The following is a 23190-nucleotide window of genomic DNA, read 5'->3' as shown; positions in this document are numbered from 1 at the left end:
GTACTGCAACGTTAAACAGTTTCACATGCATAAAGAAGTTTGTGCAAATCTTTATGAATAGAATATAGCCAACTGTTTTAAAGTAGCCTATGAAACAGGTTTAAAATGTGTTTATTAATATTTCAAACATTGCATATTTCAAACAGCGCCAACACGCAAGAAATAGGATTTACATTCAAGATGATGTGCAATACATCCAAGATGACATGCAAAAGCAAAGCTTCCTGCTAGCCATCCCCATTGTTTAAAGCCATTAGGATTCCTTGAGGGACTAGAAGTTGAATGTGATGCCTAAAAACACTCAAAATTGGGATTGGTCCCGTGCGCAAAAGGAAGAGTGACACACCTGAGTGGGATAATGGACCTGTTGTCTTGCTGAAACTGGTTCGAAAAGAGCTGCTTGTCAAACCCTCAAATGTGACATAAGGTGCACAAATCCATAGCCTGATGATGGCAGGGCTAGATATGTGCATCCACCTGCATGCAATGCACGTGCTGAGCCTCAAAACAAATAAGCATCCTGTGGCTTCAAGAAAAATCCCATATCATGACTGACAGATACTGAGATTGTTTGACACCCCCCTTCACACAAATCTTTGTATAGACAAAGAACAGTGTCGCCGCGCTTATTAAGTGCTTGTGTGCATCATTACAGATCATTTCAGAGTTAATCTGAAAAGTACGAACCACCCCCCACAAACTGATAACAGTGCTGCACCAATAGGTCAACAAGGTGACATTTACAACGGACGCCTTCAAAAAGTCTGTCTGCTTCCCAGAAGCAGTCGGGGCAGTCGTTATCTGGGCAAGAGAGGGAAGGTCGAGCAGGCCCCGGAATTGCGAGGTGACTGCAAGATGAAGGAGTCGGATGAAGACGTGGAGCTGGGCGAGGCCTTCCGCGCACCGCTTGTTTCCCCGTTGAGTTTCCAGAGCAGCTCTTCATTCTCCATTGACAAACGCTTGTTCACATTTGACTCCTTCTGGAGGGATTCTTGCAGCACAGCCTGCTCTGTCGACAGTTGCCTGCGAGTTAAACACATTACCTTCGACAACCAAATACATACGTCTATGAACACAACAGGAAATGAATGGTGACAGACGAAAACTGTGCAGACAACGTCATATGCAGGTTCAGCACAAGCAGAACACAGACCCAAGTGGAAAAAAATATGTAGCGATTGGTAAAAGGAATAATGAACAATATAGTAAATGGCATTGAAAGGTATACTTGATATCGTTTTAACCATTTAGTTGAGAGTCTGCTTGTGATGCGTCCACTTTGAGTACATTCTCAATGCTAAATGGCTGTCCAGAACGACATACAGCCTCACGACGGAATGGTGACTGACAGACCAATGTGCCGACTGCTGATGAAAAACCTCCAGGAACATGACTGTTAGCGACTTACCTTGTAAGAGTGGCATATTTCTCTATGCGAGCTTTGAGGTCCTCATTCTCCTGTTGGACCTTGTTAAGTCTCTCGTCTAACTTCACATTTTTCTCAAGCTGACGGACAAAACAAGTGAACAATGCAACTCTTGAAAAGATCACACATTTAATTTGTATTTAATATGCAGTCCCTTATCTTTGTTTCAGATCTTACCAGTTCATCAATTTCAATCATTTTCTTCTCCTGTTGGTGTAATTGTTTGGTTTTGATATCCAGCACCACCTTTAGGCTTTCCAGCTCTTGTCTCAGATACACAGTATGAGGGTCATTCTACATGGTGGGTGTTAAAAAAAACCTGGACTCCGGTAAATCATTAACACTCAAGTGATAATTATGCAACCGTATTGTTTAATTTCTACATATGGTCCACTTTTTGCCTCTGCTGATCGCACAATTTAATTCCAGAGAGCAATTCTATGGTGGGAGGGGTTTAATGGAGTTCTACAATGGCGGAATGCTGAGTGGGTTCTGAATCAATCTTATCAGAAACAGGCTCATTTTAACAATGCATATAGAAGAGATTCCTTTTTTTTAATGACAGCTTTTTTAGTATACTCGTATATTGTCCCAATGAAGATTATGATGCAAGCCATGGCTTGGTTGATCATTTTCACACCAAGTCATGGAGAAAAGTACCTGACTTCCTGCCAGCTCTCTCCTTTTGTTCTCCTCTGTCGTTAGCCTTTCAATCAAATCAGCATTTTCCTGAGTCAGCGTTTCAATCTGTGCCTACAGAATTGCAGGGAAAAAAAAAACTAGTACTTTCTGGAAGACGGGACGTGATGACAAATTTGTGTTGTGAGACAAAACTGACAGCGAGTGCTGTTTCTGCATCCTTCACACTTGCGTCCAAAGATTCCAGTTGCTGAGTGTGGATTTTGTTGAGCTCTGTAGAGGAAAAAAGGGGGTAAAAATTCCATTCAAACAATTAGCTCCAGTTAATTATGTGGTGTGAAATTAAAAAAGAAATTACATGCAGGTTTAAAAAGCAAGTTTCTACTCACCTTCCAATGACCATTCATGTTGTTGTTTAACACACTGCAGCTGCTCTTCATGGCTTTGCTCCAATTCCAGCTTCATGGCATCATGACTGACTTCGAGTTGTTCCATCTTTTCGAGACACGTGCAAAACACTTCAATGACATCTGAGTATTAACTCATTCACTGCAAGACGTGCAAACATGTGTTCACTCCAAGGGTAGGGTTTTTGTCATTGTCACTTGAATTCCAGGACCCACAGAATATTGAGTTTTAGGACTACAAAAACATTCAATACAGAGTGAGAAACCTTAGACTCTCTTCTTTCATCAGAAAAAGAGTTAATTCCTGAATTATATGTGTCTGGAGTTATACGAGCTTGAAATGAGAGTGGCTGTCCAAAATACAATGCAATACATACATATTAGTTTATGTAGCGCTTTAACAATAGCTGAAGCTGGAACAAAGTGCTAACATGCAAAATAGGATAATGCTGCCCCTTGTGGAAAAGATAAATATTGCCAGAGGCCATGGCCAGCGTTTTATCGGCACCCAAGCATGAACAAACAAAACCCAAACAAATTCGGGAATGGCGCTCCACGTCATATTTTCAATTCCTGAATAAATTTGTGACTGGCAGTGAATGACTTAATAATAAGTCGATGTGCATTCACGTTTCTAACGAAAGCTTGCAATTGACTGTCAATGAGCGCACACTGATGCCTCAAGACTCAATGGGTGTGAAAGTGGACAAACCTGCTTTTGTAGCAGTGCTTTGCACTTGTCTGCCTCCCCTTGGTAGGTGAGGTGGACCTTATCACGTTCAGCCTGATAGAAGGCCTGCAGTCTCTGCTCCATCTCTTCTAGGTCCTTCTGGTGCTGCTCCTGCAGTCCCCGCATTGCATGCTCCAGAGCATCCTGCAAGTTTTGCTTTTCCTTTTCCAACCGTTCAGATGAATTGACGGAGCACTCTGCAAATTGTAACATGCATTTTAGGACTTATTTTAATATCCACAATGACCGGTGAGGTTATGTAGATGTGTGCCAACTTTCATGAGAAAAGTTGTAATAATTGCACCGTTGTAATTAAAACGGAATCCATTATAAAAAAAGTGGCACTTTTTCTTTCATGTCATGGAAACACAAAAGTGGCATTGTCCATGCTTAACTACAGCGGCCAACTGTGGCAAAGTTATTAACGGCCACAAGTTGCATATTTTCTCATTAGGGAAACTGGACCATGGGTCAAAGATTTCAGGTCAGGGTGTCTTAACAAGTTGCTCAATAGCGAGTAACTACAGTAAATTAGACTAGCTAGTTAGCCGATATATCAGCTCTCTATTGTATATATCAACTAGCTAGCTAGCTGGCTGGCTGATATATCAGCCAATATAAAGCTAGCTGATAGATGGCTAGCTAGTTAGCTGATATATCAGTAGATATACAGTATATATCGACTAGCTAGCTAGCTAAATATGTCAGCGGTTACAAAGCTTGCTGATAGATCAATATCTGGCTAGCTAGCTTATACATAGATAGCTAGCTGACGTATCAGCTAGCTAGCTGATATGTACTCTCTCGCTAGCTGATGGGTGGACGGATAGATACATATAGTGGATACATAGATCTGCCAAAAATGCCTTACTATACATGGTCGTTTTTTTCTGCCCAAAAACGTTTTTTTTTTTTTTTTCCGGTCAAAAACCGCTTACTATGCATGGTGTTTTTTTTGGGGTGTGGCTGCCGCTGCTCACTCACAGGAAAAATATCATGTGACTGTAAAGTGTCCTTGAGAGTTTTGAAAGGCGCTCATAAATGAAATGTATTATTATTATTATAAATCAATAATACAGTTTTCATCATTTGTATGTCATTCACACTGATGTCTGAGTGTGACTGTTTCAACTGTACGCGAAGACACGTACAGTTTCTTTCATAACTTTACTGCTGTGAAATGTAAATTTCTCCACTGCGAGACTAATAAAGGCCAATCCAATCCAATCCAATCCAAGACAGTGCTGCAGAGGTAAAAAACACAGGACGGTTGGAGTATGAAGCATCAACCCCGCAAAAGTGGAATAACCATAGCAGATCCAGGAGCGTAGGCAAAACCAACAGTGGGACCAGGTATCAGGCTCTGGCATTCAGAGGCCAAGAAGTTGCATTCCGCAACCATGTGTAACTGTGATCTGGTCACATGAGCCTTTAAACCGCCCCTTGCAACAAACACTGTTTGGCTCATATGATGACTGCAGGTCTATTTTGTCCCAGAACTAAAGTTAGAGGCTCTGGCCTGCAGCGAAACATGGGATGGACCTTAGAGAGCAACAGTTACAGAAAGGGTGGATGCAATGTGTGGCATATTGAGTGAAGCGTGGCACTGACGGTATGGCGCTACTAGCTGGAGACATCAATGGATTTCTTTAGGAGGACTTTGAAAGTGTTGGCGCTAACCTGCAGGCTTCAAACAGTTGTTGCTACAGTACGTATAGCAAGGTCAAGTAGCAGTCAAGATAGATGACATTCAACAAAACAATGTGTTAGAACAGTGCTCAAAACTTAATAGCAGTCATGTGTAAGTCCCGCGTCACTTGTAATGAGCTGTGCTGAGGTGTGTGTGTACATAACATGAACAGAAAATACGATTAACGACAATAAATTTGGGCAGGTTGGTTTTATCAGAAGGCTCAAGTAAGTTGATAGATAACTGCTTTGAAAGATTAGCCTTTCTTTAGTCAAAGCTTGTAAACCAGAATTGACAGAATTTGAGCTATTCACCTTCAAAACATCGATGCCTTTTGAAATGAAAATGCTGTCATTACCAAACCACCGTTGGGTTACTTCCAAATTATATTAAGATATAGTACAGTGAGACTTCAGTACCGATTGGGGTTCACTTGAATTTTTTTTAAACCTTCTACAATCTAGAAGGTTGAGTATCTAGATTCTAGATACTCAATGCACAATTTCGCTTTCACCTCATTCACCCAGGTGCCCACTGATAAACGGAATAAACGCCGATGATGGGACATAAGAGCTCAGCCAAACACCGATGTTCAAAAGCCATCCTCAACATGCAGATCTTTGAACATACAACACTTCAAAATATGGCTAATTCCTTGATGTTCCTGAACAGTAAACCAAGGATACATTGGCACTCATGGTAGATGGGGTGACAGGTATGGTCTTCCCCCAAAACGGTAAATGACAATGGCTAAATGAACAAAAGGCTAATTTTAGTGGTTGTACTAAGTTCATCCTGTCTACTTGATATCTAATTTAAAGCAGATTCTTTACTTACTTCTTTACTTACAGAGAGTGTATTGTAGGTGTTCAAATACCTGACATGTTTCGGCGTATACTTCCCCCTTCGTCAGGTATTTGAACACCTACAATACACTGTCAGCAAGTAAAGAATCTGCTTTAAATTAGCTAATTTTAGTGGTTGTTCTGTGATGGGTGTGGTTAAAAAAAGAACATTTGGTGTGGAAGGGCTACCTACTTAATGTCTTGCTTGTGCATGTTCTGCTCAAAGCTGAAAAAAACAGATTAAAAATGCTGCTCAAAACAAAACATGACATTTGGGCCTTACTACTCAGGGTGCAATGAAACCTCATTTCAATTGGAAAGGTGATTTCATTTAACAGAAACAGGATACTGTGCTTGCATTGGTATCACACTCCATGTGTTGAGAAAAGGATCGAATTGTCATTCATGAGAAATGCATCCCTGGTATGAATCAACATCAATTGGTCAGATGCTGCTGCTGATGTATTGTTTCTTTGAACTGAAATTACTTGAGTAGGGTGGGCTTTGGAGAGCTGCTACCTGCCGTCACATCTAGATAACCAAAAGAAAAAGCTACAACCGTACCATCATGAATCAGAGCCTCACTGAATCGGTAGATTTGAAAATGTATTATTACGCACTTGTATTGTACCAAACATATCCACTCGTCTTTTATTGGAGAGATGCACACCCCTACTTTGAACCCCTTCTCAATTGATAGGTTGACAGTTATAAAACACAACATTTAAATTATGAGACAAGTGCCATAGGTGTGTATATTTGCCAAGTGCATGGCAAGTGTCAACTTACCAAGCTCTCCTCGGAGGTTGACCAACTGCTGAGAGAGTTCTCTGCATTGACCCGTGACTTCATCACGCTGCACAGAAATTAAAACACAAGACACGTCAGGTCGAGGCAAATTTGAATAAAATCCGACAAATGTTTAGCATGGTTTCGATCTCTAAACACAATAAAGCAACATCCGTATTATTGAATACACCAGGAGTCACCGATGTGTCGGCAGTCACCGGGTCAGCCCTTGAGGAACACCTGTAGCCTGCAGGCCCGTCCAAAAAATAAACAAACAATAAACAAACACTAATAAATAAATAGCTCAATAGTGATTGGGCATTGTGACTTTCTAAGAACGGTGTAACAGTGATCATTCATATAGGCAAACAAGCATTGTGAGAAATCAACATGATCAGTGCCTTCAAATAAATGAAATATTCCTCTTAACTTTGGCTATCTGAAGCAAATATTTCGAGAAGTGATTATCGAGGTAATTCACACCCCATTTTGAGGAAGACATGACTGTAGACCAATGTATGTGCTCGACTGACTTCATTTTCCCCTTGTCGTTCTAATAACAATAACATCAAATTAAATGTAATTTGAGCAAATTTGTTATTTCAGAAAAGTCCTTCAAAGTGGTAGCTCTTTGCACTCATCAGTAGCCGAAAATTAGCTCTCAGCTTCTCATAGGTCAGCAAACCCTGGAATACTAAAATAAAATGAGAAGACAAGACAAGGATATCATTCAAATGTTTGATGAATGCAATTTATAAAAGTAGAGGCTCACCACTGCAGTTCCTGTCAAAAGTAAACATCAGGAATAAGGGGAGGAGATAAAAGTCAAACTTGATCGTCAACTTGTTTGGCGTGAGCTAATCATTTTTGCTGGCATAGTTTCTTTATCTCTATCCTATTGGGGAAGCAGCACTTACTGCAGTGCTCTTGAAAGTTTCCAGATAACACATTCACTGTTCATGCTTAATCTACAGCTGCTCTACAGCTCCCTTATTATGAAACACTAAACACATGCCATCGTGCACACAATCATAAATGTAGATGTTCCAAGAGAAGCATACACTAAAAAAAATACAAACAAAAGGTCAGCCAAACATCACTCTCCAATAAAATAACACGTCGAAACGCCTTTCATCTACAATGTACAACAATGCCTTAAAAAATGAGGTGTCAGTGTAAGTTTACCTGCTTTGCCGCACAGGGAGCAATGTGGCATGCTCTGCTGCCTGTGCAACCCATGGCATCAGCCTTTGATCTCTGGGTACTCAAGTCCCCCGCTGGGGTTTGGGCTTACCAAGTCAGCCAGGGCAAACAGCTGTCCAGGTGGGCGGACCACCTCCACTCATATTGTCCTGCATGACAAGCTGCTTTTGCAGCTGAGCTAACTGACTGCTAAGAGCATCGCACACGCGCACACACACACACACACACACACACACACACACACTAAGGGGCAGGCTTCCAAAAGGAAGAACAGGCTCCTCCCCACTAAGGTGAGGTCACTTTAAGACAGCACATGCAAGCTGTCACAATGGAGCAACCGAATCATTTGGAGAGATGACGAAGCAGACCTTAAAATGCAAAGTGTCCTCCCCATTGGGATATGGAGAGAGCCTTTCACTAACTCCTATCCCACCCATTCTCATCCAAACCAGCAATAAAATATTCCTTAAACCTTGGCAACATTCCCTCGATGGACCTTACACTCACAATTCCACTGTTTACACACCCTTTCCTGACAGCGACAGATCAGATGCCCAGTTGCACTTGATAGCAACTAATCTCAGGCAATGATGACATGCAGGTTGTAGACCAAAGTGAGGGAAAATATGCTCTCACTCTTTCAGGGAGAAGAACTAACAAAGGTTGATGTCAGTGGAGAGTGACATTTTTTTGGTGTGGACAGCCCCCGTGTTTTCCATGAAACTCTAGACATTTATTACTTCATAAATACACATAAAAGACATTGACAGAACATTATAAGATCTCTTAATGTTTTATTTTTAATATTGTCTTCTCTGTACATAACGATGATGCACATTAGGCACAGAATAGCACTAAATTGCCATTTAATAAATAATTCAGATCAAGTTATAATTTCTGTCGAATATTTTGAACGGCAAAGTCGACAAGTACTTTAAAGTTATTTGCATCTGCCTGCCATTTTACACCCAGTTGTCCGCTCCATAATCACACCATCCAAACAGAAGATAAGAACCAATGTGGGTTGCTGGCTAAGTGGTATGGCCACAAGTTCATTTGAACATATCAAACCAACAGCTGGGTTGTTCTCACTGTGAGGGAGAGCCATCTATTCTTGGGCCTTTGAATGACCATTAGTTTACACTGAGCACTATTGGCACACAATAACCGTCCCAATCAGAAGTATCCCTCATGTCACAATGCTCTTCATGGAATTTTCATGAAGTACAGCAACTTAGGGTCTGCTCATTGTCTTGCACTTATTGATGCAATCGACCTCTCAACCTTGCAAAGTATAAGGACAAAGCAGTGGGGTTCAGTGATTGGGTCAAACATATCATCAGGACAATGTACTGTAAACAGAACAGCTTCAACACAGGGAGCTTTGACAACAAAGTAGTCTTTGTTGTAAAACCAATTTGAAGTTCGCTTGATTGGATGCCTAAATTATGCAAATGTAACTATGCAGAACAGCGTCACACGGCAAAGCAGAAAAAATATTTGGCTTCTAGTTAGGGGGAATAAACGCTGATCAGTGAACGTTTCACTTTGTAAAACAGTCTCTGTCCCCCCCTTGCTTCAAATTGGTGCCACACCACTGGAGTGGTGCGACAAAGACCTAGTGGTGGAGTGCACATATACATCCATTTTCCAAGCCACTTGATCCTCAAAGGCCAACTGTCTTTGGGTACCCTGAACTGGTTGACAGGCAATCGCAGGGCACACCCAATTTTTTAAAATTCATATTTATCATAACACCACCTATGATGTGTTTTTCAAATCTTCTTCTTTTCGGCTTTTCCCTTCAAGGGGTCGCCACAGCGAATCAGTAACCTATTTTACAAAAATACAGACATAGAAAAATTTTAAATTTTATGGTATGCATTTAATTCAGACGTCTGTGTAAGCTCTCAGTCGTACAGGAGTGGTCCATCGATGAAAAGGTTTCTTCAGCCGTCATCTGTACTTCTTTGAAGGTGTCGGACGTTTCGCTTCTTATCCAAGATGCTTCTTCAGCTCCTTTTCTCTACACCCTGTAGAGACTGTTTTGACTCCTTTTCTCTACACACTGTAGAGAAAAGGAGTCAAAACATATCAGGAGAGCACTCACAAACTGCGGTTACCCTCAGTGGTCTTTTAACAAATGTCAAAAGGTAAGAATAGGGAATGAAACCAACAATTCTGAAGATACTAAAAGGAGAGAAGTAGCAGTACCTTACATTTCAGGAGTTTCTGAAAAACTACAGAGTCCTTTGGCAACACAAAATTCCTACTTATTTCAAACCGATAAACACTTTAAGGCAAAAATTAGTGCATCCAAAAGATAGGCTGCCAAATGAAAAACAAAGTAATGTAGTTTATTCAATACATTCATTGTAAGAATGAAAATTGTAAAGAGCAGTACATAGGGGAGACTAGACAAATTTAAAAAAAAAGACGATCAACATCACAGGGATAATACTAGTGGGCCTCAATCGGCAGTACATATTGCCCTAAAAGCTAGCAACCACTCATTTGACGACAATGAGGTTAAAATCTTAGCAAAAGAAAACAGATGGTTTGAAATGGGAGTAAAAGAAGCCATTTTCATAAAACAGCAAATCCTTCCCTTAACCGTAATGGTGGGGTGAGGTTCAATTTGGATCGTTCGTACAATAGACTGTTTAGGCAACATAGGATGAGTCATGCTGATGAGGTGATACCAGGGCCAATTGGGCAATCAGGCCAGTCGTCAGTCAGAACAATAGAATCAGTGGAGCTGCAGGGATTAGTCCTCTGCACACCCCGACCTGAGAGCAGGGATCTATCATAGCAGTGTCCGGCACCGCCACGTCTGAACAGTAGGGATATATATATATATATATATATATATATATATACACACATACATACATACATACATACATACATACATACATACATACATACATCCATACATATACAGTAAAGTCTCGTTATATCGATATCGGATATATCGATAGTCCCGGTTATATCGATACTATTTCTATGCACGCACGGAGAAAATTACATGCAAACAGGGTCGGATATATCGATAATCCCGGTTATATCGATATTTTTTCGGACTCCCTTGAATATCGATATAACGAGACTTTACTGTACATTATAGATATATATATTATTCAGCCATAACTGAAGTGGCTGATCTCAAGAAGTCCTATCAGTGGCTAGAGAGGGCTGGCCTAAAGGACAGCACAGAGGCACTCGTCCTGGCTGCTCAAGAGTAGGCCCTGAACACCAGAGCCATAGAGGCAGGGATATACCACACCAGGCAAGACCCAAGGTGCAGGTTGTGCAAAGAGGCACCTGAAACAATCCAACACATAACTGCAGGGTGTAAGATGCTGGCAGGGAAAGCCTACATGGAGCACCATAACCAGGTGGCTGGCATAGTCTACCGAAACATCTCTGCGGAGTATGCACTGGAAACCCCAAGGTCAAAATGGGAAACACCTCCCAAGGTAGTAGAGAATGCCCAAGCAAAGATCCTGTAGGACTTCCAGATACAGACTGACAAGATGGTAATGGCCAACCAACCAGATATCGTGGTCATAGAAAAAGGGCAAAGGAAAGCCGTTGTTGTGGATGTAGCGGTCCCGAGTCATGGAAACATCAGAAAGAAGGAACGTGAGAAAATCGAGAAATACCAAGTGCTCAGAGAGGAGCTGGAGAGAGCCTGGAAGGTAAAGGTGACAGTCGTGCCTGTGGTGGTCGGAGCACTCGGGGCAGTGACCCCCAAACTCGACGAGTGGTTGCAACAGATCCCGGGAACAACATCAGATATCTCGGTCCAGAAAAGCGCACTGCTAGGAACAGCACGGATACTGCGCAGAACCCTCAAGCTTCCTGGCCTCTGGTCGAGGACCCAAGCTAAAATGGGGGAAGACACCACCCATGGTGTGTGAGACGCGGATTTATTTATTTATATATATATATATATATATATATATTATATATATATATATAGCCGATACTACCAGCAAGACTTTAGTTCGCTGAAGAAGAATCTTGGATAAGAAGCGAAACGTCCGACACCTTCAAAGAAGTACACATGATGGCTGAAGAAACCTTTTCATTATTTAATTCAGAAGACCAATTGTCACTTTCAGACTTTTTTATGAGGGGGAAAGCCCCTTAGTTTTGCCCTCTCACAAGAAGCTCATACATATGAGAGAAAAAAAAAGTAAAACGCATATGTAACCAGAGATAATGACAGTCTACTTTCACAAGGCATATTTTTGAGTGAACAATAAAATGAGGAAGCATGGTGACTGGTGTTAAGCTGTGTTCTGACATAACACAAGAATAATTCCCGGAGGTACCTGGTTCCAGGAAGCAAGTCACATGACACTGCGTGATACACCATATTCAAACAAGGTGTTTAAGTCATTCATTGCCATTCCCAAATTTGTTCGGGTTTTGGTTTTTTGTTTGGGTGCTGATAAAGCGGCGGCCATGGCCTCTGGCAATGATTTCCCTTCTACAATGGGGCAGAATTTCCCATTTTTTTCCATGTTAGCGCTTTGTTCCAGCTTCAGCTGCTGTTAAAGCGCAATATAGACCAATATGTATGTATTGCATTGTATTTTGGACAACCACCCTCATTTCAAGCTCATATAAATAACTACAGACCCATATAACTCGGGAATTCACTTTTTTGTGATGAAAGAAGAGTCTCAGGTTTCTTACACTGCATTGAAAGTTTATGTAGTCCTAAAACTCAATATTCTGTGGGTCCTGGAATTCGAGTGAAAATGACAAAAACCCTGGCACTGGAGTGGACACATTTTTCTACGTCTAGCAGTGAATGAGTTAAATATCCATGTTTAAAAAAATACAACAAAATAAAAAAAGATAAGGTGATAATATCGGTACCGTAAAGTTAAAGGGCATTTGGATTGCATTATTAGTTTTTGTCAATGACTTGTGTTGAGTTACATTAGTGAATCTACCAACGGCGATACGATCAAAAATGTCCTATTTCAATGAAATATGCACAGTAATTAAAAAAATAAATAATTGAATTCAATTTTATCTATGGAATTGACCGTTTTTCTCACAACAACTGCACATATTTGTTTCATTCTTAGGAACTTTAAAAAAGTAAACAAGTTAACAAAAGTAAAAAATATTACCTCAGCCAAAGCTTGCTGCAAGACGATACTAACGGCTTCAAATCTGCAGTTAGAAGTGGCAAGCAGTTCCCCGAGATTCTGGAACCTCTGATCACTTCTGTCATCCCATGGAGTGCTGGGTGGCACCATTTTATAAGGTCCATGATTCGGTATTGTTTGGGCTGTCGACGCTTGCTGCCGAGAGCAAGTCTTGGTCTTGTGTACTGTAAAATAATATGCATTGGGGATCGTGACAACGTTCATGATCATCATCAATCCCCTTTCCATAAGTGCACTACAGTATATAGGCCAGTAAAACCACCCCCAACCCAAAAGATGCAGCAAGCTCCACTGTTACAGTTGTGCATCGTTCTCCCATCCGCAGATGCACTGGCCAATCAAGTGCACTGACAATTTCCAGTGCTGCTTCCAGCATAAGAATGGATCCTCCAAATAAAATTGCTTTTCCATTTCCTAATTCTATTGAAAGCCCTGTGGACCTGGTCACCAAGGCCAGCATGTCCTGCTCGTGCTGTCTCGATTTACATCACTCAACGCACGCACGTGTGCACATGCGCACACACACAATGAACAATAAAACTATCAAATAAGAGACAATCCCATGAACACAAAACTCACAATTGCTTAGGAGTACATTTGCACCTAAAAGCTCGCAACCACTCAATTGACGACAATGAGGTTAAAATCTTAGCGAAAGAACTTAGATGTAAAAGAAGCGATTTTCATAAAACAGCTAAATCCTTCATTAAACCGATATGGTGGGGTGAGGTTCAATTTGGATCGTTTGTACAACAGCCTGATTAAGCAACATAGGATTAGTAATACTGATGAGGTGATACCGGAGGAAGTGGGGCAATCAGGAAGGTCGTTAGTTAGGACAATAGGAACAATCAGTGGAGCCACAGGGAGTAGTCCTCTGCTCCCCCCAGCCTAAGAGCAGGGACCTATCATAGCAGATTCCGGCACCGCCACGTCTGAACAGTAGGGATATATATATATATATATATAAAGTCTCGTTATATCGATATCGGATATATCGATAGTCCCGGTTATATCGATACTATTTCTATGCACGCACTGAGAAAATTACATGCAAACAGGGTCGGATATATCGATAGTCCCGGTTATATCGATATTTTTTCGGACTCCCTTGAATATCGATATAACGAGACTTTACTGTATATACATACATACATATATATATATATATATATATATATATTATATATATATATATAACTATATAGATGACCGCCGAAGAAACCTGATCATCAGTTTTCAGTTATGGCTGAATCATATATATATATATATATATATATATATATATATATATATATATAGGGCCTAAACTACCTGTAAGACTTTAGTTTGCTGACGAAATTTCTTGGATACGAAGCGAAACGTCCCACACCTTCAAAGAAGAACAGATGAACGCCGAAGAAACCTTTTCCACACGATGGACCACTCCTGTAGGACTGGGAGTTTACACAGACACAAGAACCGTCACTTTCAAACATCAGCAACTAAGATGAATCCATGTTTGTATACCCTGTGGTTTTGGGGTGGAGTAGGATGAGGAAATGGAGCATAAAAAGCATTTTCTGAAACAAGCAAAATTGAATTTGTACAGATTTAAACCTAAATAATAGTTCCTTAATACATAGCCATTAAAACACCAACAACAACAGATATCTACTGCATTTTAAACATTGAAGCTTTCACTCATTTGAATAACTGGACAGGCAGCATGATTGGACTACGGCAATGACCTATTGGACTACGGCAATGACCTTTTTTTAATAAAGCTGCTTCTGTGACAGGTTGTAAATTATCGTATTTCCTATTTTGGTTACATTCGCGTAGTTCTATTGGTTTACAAATGATATATATCGAAAATGTTTATTTAAACATGGAACGCCTGCTTCGGTTCGTGTTTCGTGTCGGACCGATTTAGATCGTTGGACCGGAAATTGTTGTGCGCGTACGTTTGCATTAGATCGGGGCATTCGAAGTAAACCACTGTTGAGTCAAGACGTATCACATTGCTTGTCTTGTGGTTTTTTTCTGGATCCCACAACACCGTATCTCCCTTACTATAGTGGAGAGCGCAACATTTTGGAGGCACCGCTGGGATATTTGCGTTCGAGTGTTGTCTACTCGCCGTGGGTAGAAGCTCGCGCCGAATATCCCCAATCAACCCAGTCGGAGTGGCGTCGCCGTTTACTGGTTTGTTTCTACATGTGCTCTAGTTGCATCTCTGTGCGTACAGCCACCACTAGAGGGCACTGGAAGACTTTGAAGTGAATCCGGCCAGCTGAACTGCGTCTACCCTCTCGAAAATGGCGTTGGAGGAATTACAGTTGGACATCAAAGGCAAGTTATTTGGACTGAATTTTCGACAGTTGTCAGAGTTATGTGCTGAAATCCAAATATCTGGACTGGAAAGAGAGCAACTTACAGGAAAGACTCGAGGCCAACTAATTAATATTGTGTCAACCTACATTGAAAGAGCTGAATTAGAGCTAGAAGATGGAGGAATGTCAGATTTGCTACGTGTAAAGGACTTGATTGAAAGTATAAAAGATTTTGAACTAGGAATAGCCAACCCAAGTGAAAAAGGTCGGGATGCAGTGCGAAAGAGAAGCATAGTGCCCCCAGACACTGCCCCCTGGCGCAAAGATTTCAAAATATCTGGACAAATAGGGGAACTCGGACAAAAAGATAAACTCACATTTCCTAATTTGGTCAGACAGATAGAAAGTGGGCTCAGTAAAGGCTACCAGGGGGATGAGATCATCGATGCAGTGGTTCGTGCCATAACACCAGGTCTGCAGTTGAGAAGCTACCTCGAAGGGAAAGAAAATCTTACCCTAACTTCTTTACGAAGGATTCTCCGATCTCACTATCAAGAGAGAGGAGCCACTGAGTTGTACAAGCAGCTCTCATCGGAAGTGCAGACTAATAAAGAGTCCCCACAGAAATTTCTACTGCGTGCAATGGATCTTCGTCAAAGGATTCTTTTTGCATCTCAAGAAGCCGAATCAGGGGTGAAGTATGATCCCACGTTGGTCCAGAGTTTATTCCTGCACACAGTTCTGACGGGGTTACAGTGACAATGTAAAGAGTGACATGCAACCTTTCCTCCTGCTAACCACCACATCAGATGAAGTACTGTTAGAAAAATTAAACATGGCATGTGCAAATGAAAAAGAGCGACAGGAAAAAAAGAAAAATGCTGCTGCACGGGTGACAACGCTGAACACTGTCCAGTTAGATGACACACCAGTCCCGATTGGGAAGAAGACAGTCTTAAAGCAGAATACTGTTACTGTGCCGAATGAACTCCTTTCAGAGATCAAAGAGATGAGGTCAGAGATGATGCTGTTAAAAGAGCTGCGTGCAGAAGTGTCCCAGATCAAAGAGACTATTCAGAAACCAACAGCCACTTCTCAGCCCACCAGCGGAGGACCTGAACGCCTGCCTGACCACTACCCTGAACAGGTCGCCTTCATTCCACCTTCACAATATCAGGTAGATCCACCAGCCAGGCACTACTACACCCAGCACTCCCCATCAGCTCTTCAGCAGTACCACCCAGCACCAGGCCCCAGGCCGATGAGGGGGGCAGCACAGTTCCAGCAGCGGTTCGCCCCTCAGCAGTACTACATGCCCCGTCGCCCTCAGCCCAGGTGTTATTCTTGTATTCAGAGAGGTGAAGAATATTGTCAGCACTGTTTTAAATGTGGAAGTAGTGAACATTTCAGAGCAGGCTGCAAAGCACAGAACTCAGCTAGGAACCACGCTTTAAACTAGAAAGGGTTACCCCAGTGGGACATGGTGTGACCACAGAGACAGATAGGTCCCAGTATTACAGTGGTGCTATGAAAATGGAATGTAAGCCCCACACATGTGGCCCCGTTCAGAAGAGACATAAGCAGTCATTTGTCGAGCGTACAGATAAGAAACAGTGTGGCAAATTACCTTCGGTCAGGGAGTTAGTGGGAAAGAAATGTCTTATTCGGTGCTTTTTGGGTAACAAAAGGGTTGAAGCACTCTGGGACTCGGGGTCCCAGGTGTGTGCTGTAGATGAGTTATGGAAACAAACAAACTTACCTGACGTGTCATTGAAAAATGTGAATGAACTTATTGACCCTGATAACACTCTCAATATTGTGGCAGCTAATGGAACGGATATGCCTTATGTAGGATGGCTTGAGATACCATTTAAACTTGGTGCTAATGATCCAGGGCTACTTGTACCAGTATTAGTACTAAAAGGTGACCAGCAACAGTGTCCTATCATAGGGTTTAATGTCATTGAGCGTCTTGTGTTAGATAGACTCTCTAATGAGTCACAAACAGGGGATACAGAAAAGCTCTTGAAATCGGTTAGACTAGCTTTTCCCCACCTTAAGCGCAATAAAGCTGCCACTTTCATAAAAGCAGTTAGTCTGGGACAAGCACATGAGTACCGTGTAAAAACAACAAATGAGAGATTCACTATAGCCAGGCATAGCTCACTTATTATTCCATGCAAAGTACAGGCTAAGCCCTTTAAGGAAGATGTTACATTGGTTTTTGAGCCAAGTGAAAACCCACAGTGGCCAGATGGCCTCGAGCTTTGTGACTCGTTGGTCTCAGCAAAGGCAGGTTCCATCCCTAGGATAGTTGTTAGTGTCCAGAACCCTACTAATCATGATATTAGGTTTCCAGTAAAGGCTATTATTGGTACAGTGCAGTCAGTAGGGTCTGTCTACCCAGCTAACATATTTAAAAGGGACCTTCCTTCAGCGGTTGTCAATGAGGTCCATGTCCAGAATACCACCATCGCTCTCAGTGAGCAGTGGGACCCCCCAATTGACCTTTCTCATTTGGACGAAGATAAAAGAAAGACCGTTCAGCAGATGTTGAGAGAGGAATCGGCATCATTTTCAAAATCGGACGACGACATAGGGTGTGTGGAAAACCTACAAATGGACATTTTGTTGAAAGACACTGAGCCCGTTTCAAAGACATATATGTCTGTTCCAAAGCCAATTTACATAGAGGTGAAAGATTATTTACAGGACTTGATAGCGCAGGGGTGGGTGGAAAAGTCCACTTCGTCCTACTCATCCCCTGTCGCCTGTGTCAGGAAAAAAGATGGTACACTGCGCTTATGTATTGATTACAGAGAGCTGAACCGGAAAACACACCCTGACCGGCACCCCATCCCACGGGTACAGGACGTGGTGGATAGCCTTGGGGGTAACACCATCTTCTCGCTGCTGGACCAAGGCAAAGCATACCACCAGGGGTTCATGTCCAAAGGGAGCCGACACCTGACTGCCTTCGTGACCCCTTGGGGCCTTTATGAATGGATTCGAATTCCGTTTGGACTCATGAATGCACCAGCAGCGTTCCAGCGGTGTATGGAACAATGTCTGGAGGGGTTACGGGACGAAATATGTGTCCCCTATCTTGATGACATTCTTGTTTTCAGCGGGACATTTGACAACCACGTTGAGGACGTCAGACGAGTGTTGCGACGTCTCAGGGAAAATGGAATAAAACTCAAAGCCCGAAAGTGTGACCTCTTCAAGCCGGAAGTGAGGTACCTCGGCAGGATTGTCTCTGCTGAGGGGAGCCGAATGGACCCGGCAGATACAGCAGCAGTGCGTGCCCTGAAAAACAAGCAGCCAGGCACTGTCGGTGAGCTTCGAGCCATTTTGGGACTATTAAGCTATTATAGGCAATACATCAAAGATTTCTCTTGTATCGCTAGTTCCTTGTATGCTTTGCTTAAAGCCCCTCTGAATGTTGAGACTCAGCAGCATCAAAGACAAAAATGGAAAGTGAGACATAACAGTGTGTCTTCCAACACACGTATTGAGTGGAGTGATGAGCATCAGTCAGTGTTAGAGCAGCTAATAGACTGTTTAGTTCAACCACCAGTTTTAGGTTTTCCTGACTTCGCGCATCCTTTCATTTTGCATACAGATGCCTCTAACCGGGGTTTAGGTGCTGTGTTGTACCAAAGACAAAATGGCAAACTTCGCGTGATAGCCTATGGCTCTCGGACATTAACTGCAGCTGAGAAGAATTATAACTTACACTCGGGCAAGTTGGAATTTTTGGCGCTTAAGTGGGCGATCACAGACAAGTTTCGTGATTATTTGTACTATGCACCATTCTTCACTGTGTATAGTGACAATAATCCACTCACTTATGTACTGTCGACTGCTAAGTTAAATGCAACTGGGTGCAGGTGGGTCGCAGAACTTTCTGATTTTAATTTTACTGTTAAATATCGTCCCGGTAAGGAAAATGTTGATGCAGACAGTTTATCTAGGATGCCCCTTGATATGGTAACATATATGGAAGGATGTACAAAAGAAATGTCATATGATGCTGTGAGTGCTGCCGTACAAGCGGTTGACCAACAGAACGAGTCTAGTGCAGCTTGGTCTATGGGAATCTCAGCTACGTGTGCCGAGGTGTCACTAAACACACCGATAGCCCCATTGACTGTTGGACAGATCAAGCTCGATCAAGAGACTGACCCCATTATAGGACATATTATTAGATACAAACTGGCGGAGACGAAACCGCTAGGTACTGAACTAAGAAAGCATTGTCCTCAAGTTGTTTGTCTTGTGAGGGAATGGGACAAGCTACACTTTAATGACAGAGGTGTTTTGTACAGAAAAACGGCAAACAGAACCCAACTACTGCTTCCTGAAAAACACAAGGTGACAGTGTTAAAAGAGCTGCATGATGAAATGGGCCACCATGGTGTAGAAAGGACTCTTTCCCTTGTAAGGGATCGTTTTTACTGGCCCTTTATGCAAAAAGAAATAGAGGACTATGTACTGAGAGAGTGTGTGTGCCTAAAACACAAAAAGCCCAACCGTGAGACCAGAGCCCCTCTCACTAATATTGTGACTACTCAGCCTTTTGAACTTGTCTCCGTTGACTTTTTGCATCTTGACAAATGTAAGGGTGGTTATGAATACGTGCTTGTGCTAGTAGACCATTTTACACGTTTCGCTCAAGTTTATGCTACAACGTCCAAATCTGGCAAAACAGCGGCAAACAAAATCTTTAATGACTATGCTTTAAAGTTTGGGTTCCCCCTTCGAATTCACCATGATCAGGGTGGTGAATTTGAAAATCAACTTTTTGCTCAACTGAAGGAATATTGTGGGGTTGCGGGTTCAAGGACAACCCCCTACCATCCACAGGGAAATGGACAGGTTGAACGATTTAATCGAACACTGATCCAGATGTTAAAGACACTGACAGAGAAACAAAAGAGTAACTGGAAAGACTCACTAAACAAACTCGTTTATGCTTACAACTGTACCAAAAGTGAGGTGACAGGGTTCTCACCTTTTTACTTACTTTATGGACGTTCACCACGTTTGCCAGTTGATATGTTGTTTAGTTTGAATCCAGACTCTAACCAGGGTGAAACCAACCAGAAGGACTATGTGAAGAAGTGGAAACAGGGCATGGAGGAAGCGTATGCGATCACGCAAGAAAATAACAACAAAGCTGCTGCCAGGAGTAAGAGACTATATGACAGTAAACTAAAGTATTCTACCCTGTTGCCCGGTGATCGTGTTCTGGTTCGAAACTTAACCCCACGTGGAGGTTCAGGCAAACTGAGAAACCACTGGGAGGATGTTGTTCATACAGTGGTTCGTCAAGTCAGCCAAGACATTCCAGTTTATGAGCTGAAACCTGAGAGGGGGAAGGGCAGATCTAGGATACTCCACCGCAATCTCTTGCTGCCATGTGATCATTTGCCATTAGAGACTTCACTACAGTCCCAGTCCAAGGAAAAGTCCACTCGGCAACGACCGAACAAGATGCCGGAAATGGATCCGGAAGAGGATGATGAGGAGGATGAGTATTATCCAGTGTTGCATCGCCAGAGCACCCGACCAGACTCACCAGAACCGCGGGACGTGAGCTTTGTGGAGACAACCCACCATGATGACAATCAACTGGGGAATGAACTGCCGGGGACGGAGCCGGGAGCTGCGGAAGTTGACCAATCTCAGGAGGGCAGCATTGGTCCGGAAAATGATCCACCTGTGACAGTGTGTCCCCCTTTTCCCCAGCCACCCCCCAGTAATCCTGATATTGGGGGAAATCAACGGCCACGACGAGAACACAGGAGACCCAAGGTATTCACGTATGATTGCCTTGGTTCGCCATCTTGCTACAATGTAGGGACAGTACCATATCATGGTGAACAGACAATGCCTTGGATGTATGGCGCACACCCCTATTATGCCACGAAATACTACAGAAATGGTTAATCGACACTTCGGTTTAATAGAACAGTGAGATGGAAACAAGAAGACCCCGATGAGCCCTGTATAAGTAAAACGGAATGTATGAAAAGAGTTCCAGTCTGTGAATTGTTGATTGTTATAATGTAAACAGAATGTATGAAAAGAGTTCCAGTCTGTAAACTGTTCATTATTATAGTTCATATTTGGATGCAGTTCATAATACCGTGCGTCATTGTTTTGGGCACGTCGTCCAGCGTATTTATGTATTTACTAGTACATATGTTGGGGACAACATCTATTTTGAGGGGGAGTATGTGACAGGTTGTAAATTATCGTATTTCCTATTTTGGTTACATTCGCGTAGTTCTATTGGTTTACAAATGATATATATCGAAAATGTTTATTTAAACATGGAACGCCTGCTTCGGTTCGTGTTTCGTGTCGGACCGCTTTAGATCGTTGGACCGGAAATTGTTGTGCGCGTACGTTTGCATTAGATCGGGGCATTCGAAGTAAACCACTGTTGAGTCAAGACGTATCACATTGCTTGTCTTGTGTTTTTTTTCTGGATCCCACAACACCGTATCTCCCTTACTATAGTGGAGAGCGCAACACTTCCTTGAGCAAAGCACTTTCCATAGCATCTTTTACCCATCATTTATCATGATTACAGTATTGTCTTGACAAAAATATTTTGTCATTTTGGATAACTTTTTTTCACACCAGTTGTGTGCATAGTCATTTTAGGGACTCAAGAGAAATGCGAACCAGCAAAATAATACAGCCCATTCCTCTTGCTCTGACCATAGATGTCAAAGGAAAAAAATCAATGACTTGATAATAGTTACTGAGGGATTTTGTTGGCATCTCATGGGACCTCACAGCATAGAACTAATGATGAATTGCGTGATTCCTCACATCACAATCCGCTCCTTTGAGTTCCTCGTTCGCACATTATAGACATTTCTGTTCCGTCATACTCCTTGATATCTCATGGGAAACGATACAAGTTCATTGTTGGGCCACAAGCCAAATTATATTTGTACTTCAATTAGTTTAAAGAATTGAATACCATGAAAAGAAGTGCAATACTTCAGTGTCCTTCTATTATCAAAGACCAAAATGGCAATTAAAGCATTCCATGTTTAAGGAAAACCAAATACGTTCTCCCACAATACTGATGTCCACTCACTGGGGCTCTAAATATAACCCTAAATAAATTTGGTTCATTTCAGAATGAAACCAGATCAGTTGCTCTCTCTCCATGTCAAGAGGAAAGGTCCTTTTGGTGTCTGCCTTTCTTGCTGTAATTCGAGTTTTGTACAATTTACAAAAAACAATGCATGTATGCAATATCGAACATCTATATCAAAAGCAATGTAAAATTCTAATCTCATTTGCCTTCCAGCAGTACACTGGCCTGTGTGGAATGACACTAGTTCGAAGAAAGCTGAACCTCTTGCTTAAGAGACAAGTACACAGCCATGCTAAACATAGAGACACACAGTTTACGGCACAGCTCATGTCCTCTCAATAACAAGATGTTGGCAAATGTAACTAACCCGAGGCCAGATAACCATGCCAATTTCAATATAACAAAATGAGGTTGACTAACCTGCTTGGAAAACCACCGTGTTTCCAGAATCCTGATAGTAGCTGAATGTTTCGTAGTAAACCTTTGGCAGTCAGACGCACATGGATGTTTGAGGGTGATAGCTTTGGCGCCCATAACATCTCTTGGTAATCAAGGTAGAAAACCTCAGTGTACATATAAATTATTTGGAAGACAAAGATTTCTTTGTTGTAATGTAACCCACGAAAATTCTGCAAGGGGAGAGCTGTACTTCACCCGCATCAAAGAAATAATACTCAGAAGGTGTGCGTGTGTCTGTGTGCATGCGCGCGTTGAAGAGGTAGGGGCAGGCGCAGGGGAACAGTGGTGATGGGAGGAGAAAGCAGGAATTCTGTGGCCAATAGGAATTGCACTATTCATGATCTCACAGAATTAATCCCTTTCTCATTG

At 42.1% G+C, this 23190-nt stretch overlaps 1 protein-coding gene across 1 annotated transcript; it reads right to left on the bottom strand.

Annotated features, from left to right (window-relative positions):
- Nucleotides 1-95: 95 nt before the first annotated feature.
- Nucleotides 96-23064, bottom strand: LOC148901680 (microtubule-associated tumor suppressor 1 homolog A-like). The gene is given in 11 exon segments (XM_088989611.1): nucleotides 96-1023; nucleotides 1409-1506; nucleotides 1604-1720; nucleotides 2087-2179; nucleotides 2265-2338; nucleotides 2455-2560; nucleotides 3185-3399; nucleotides 6527-6593; nucleotides 12883-13085; nucleotides 22783-22805; nucleotides 22807-23064. Coding segments are annotated over 11 exon segments (1353 nt in total). The 5' UTR covers nucleotides 22938-23064; the 3' UTR covers nucleotides 96-797.
- Nucleotides 23065-23190: the final 126 nt, after the last annotated feature.

This window comes from Hippocampus bargibanti, linkage group LG02 (assembly GCF_051943395.1).
Source record: "Hippocampus bargibanti isolate YZ-2025 linkage group LG02, ASM5194339v1, whole genome shotgun sequence".
Lineage (NCBI taxonomy): Eukaryota > Metazoa > Chordata > Actinopteri > Syngnathiformes > Syngnathidae > Hippocampus > Hippocampus bargibanti.
The sequence above is the reverse complement of the archived record's forward strand: the minus strand, read 5'-3'. Positions and strand labels throughout refer to the sequence as shown.